General features: G+C 43.6%; 1 protein-coding gene across 1 annotated transcript; it reads right to left on the bottom strand.

Moving 5' to 3' along the window:
• Positions 1–1056: 1056 nt before the first annotated feature.
• LOC114364843 (uncharacterized) lies at positions 1057–1794 on the bottom strand. Its single transcript, XM_028321167.1, has one exon. The coding sequence runs from the start codon at positions 1792–1794 to the stop codon at positions 1057–1059; it is 738 nt and encodes a 245-aa protein (XP_028176968.1).
• Positions 1795–2006: the final 212 nt, after the last annotated feature.

Here is a 2006-nt window from a genome sequence, read left to right on the forward strand (position 1 = left end):
ATTTGACATCATAATTAATTATTTTTTTTATTTTCATACAAAATAATTTTTATAAAATCCGACTTGTATGAAAATTAAAATAATTAAAATGAAGATATCAATTTTCTGACTTCACCATACCATTTATATGACCATGTTAACATGGGCTATTGTCGGCTCAGATACCCATTTACCTAACACCCTGTATATGTATGGTGTGATAACCAGAGCCCCGATTACGGTAATTTTTAACGTCTCCAATCCAGACACGCTTCTCGATTCTGCGATACGATTGGTCGTTCAACAGCGTACGTCAGCTGTTTTGACCAATCGTATCGCAGAATCGATGAAGCGCGTCTGGATTGGAAACGTTAAAAGTTACTGTAATCGGGGCTCAGGGTGCGGAAACTTCCATACAACGGTCATCGAAGTGAAACTTGCTTCCAAACAGCGACATCGGTGGATAAATTCAAATACTTTTTAACTACCCTAAAACGCTCTAGATGTCGCTGCTCCTGTTTCCTTCATATTTTCATTTTTTTCTTAATTAAAATATTTGAAAATATTGTTAATTACAATGTGAAAACATTTTTGAAATGAAATTAATTTGTTTTAATTTAAAACTGAACGGTGACATTTTTTGTTATAATTTACATAATAGAGTAGTAGAAATTACTATTTAACATATGGCAACTGTCTATTGAGCTGCCAATATGCCTTAGCGTCAACGGAGGTCTGCAGTGTCATTGAACGTCTTTCAGCCATGAGTTTGAGGGTCCGGTCGGTTAGCTTTTGCGGTTTATTTTTACGTCGTGGTCTAAAAATTTCAACCCGACCGCTTGGACAGTTTCTACGAACCTATTATTTATCTCGTCCACTGACTCGCAATTTTCCAGGCATGCAAAGCGATTTGACAACTCGAGCTGAAAGCTCTCGGGGCAGTGAATATGAGCATTAGAGGGGCGGAGCGTAGACTTCATCAAACGGGACCTCTCCAGCTTGACGTTAATGTTTAGTATGCCTCTGACTATCCGGTGATCACTACCGGTTTTCACCCTGTTGATCACGGAGACATCGCTAAATATTCGTCGCTTTGTTTCCAACTCTCAGCTCATCATCACCTCGCATGCCCAGTTTAGCGTTGAAGTCCCCCATAACGACATTGAAGTGGGTTTTAGTTGCATGTATGGCTCTACTTATGNTCCCCACTCTCTGCTCATCATCACCTCGCATGCCCAGTTTAGCGTTGAAGTCCCCCATAACGACATTGAAGTGGGTTTCAGTTGCATGTATGGCCCTACTTATGTCCTCATACATAGCTTCCACTTCTTCATCTGGGTGTGTAGAGGTCGGTGCGTATACCTGGATTACCTTCAACGAGTACCTTTTGGATACTCTGAGTATCAGGTATGCAACCCTGCTCGACACACTTCCGATGGTAATGATGTTGTTAATGAGGGACTTGTGGACGAGAAACCCGACACCACCTTGGGACAGTTGTTCGCCCTCCCGGTAGTAAAGCAGGTTGCCGGATTTCAGGGCTATCGTGTCCTCGCCCTCTCGTCGGACTTCCGATAGCCCTATAATACTCCATCGCAACCTACTTAATTCATCTTCCAGCTCTATAATCTTTTCGTCGGACCTCAGGGTGCGGATGTTGTGTGTTACGAGGGCCAGTTGTCGTTTGTGGTGGTAGCTATTCCTCCTCCGGGGATTCTTAGCACCCCCCGCCCCGTCGTCACCCCAACCGCTACCGTAGTCAGGAACAACGGGGCTGCCGGAGACTGGGGGCCTGGTTTTAGCTCTGCCGTTCATCAGGGGGGGGAGTTGCCATAGCCTTCAGATATAAAGTTGATCAGTCATCAGTCCATCTGGTGTAATGGAAATCAAATACTTTATAGTATTACTATGCTTGTACTCAGACCACGTCAAAGCCTGTTGCACTGCATTTGAAAGTTTCTATATCCTGATTTCCCGTTCCCGTGGGAATTTCGGGAATTCCTTTCTTAGTGCACCTCTACGGTACC

Source organism: Ostrinia furnacalis, unplaced genomic scaffold (genome assembly GCF_004193835.3).
Source record: "Ostrinia furnacalis isolate ACB-3 unplaced genomic scaffold, ASM419383v2 OfSCF7471, whole genome shotgun sequence".
NCBI classification, from domain to species: Eukaryota; Metazoa; Arthropoda; class Insecta; order Lepidoptera; family Crambidae; genus Ostrinia; species Ostrinia furnacalis.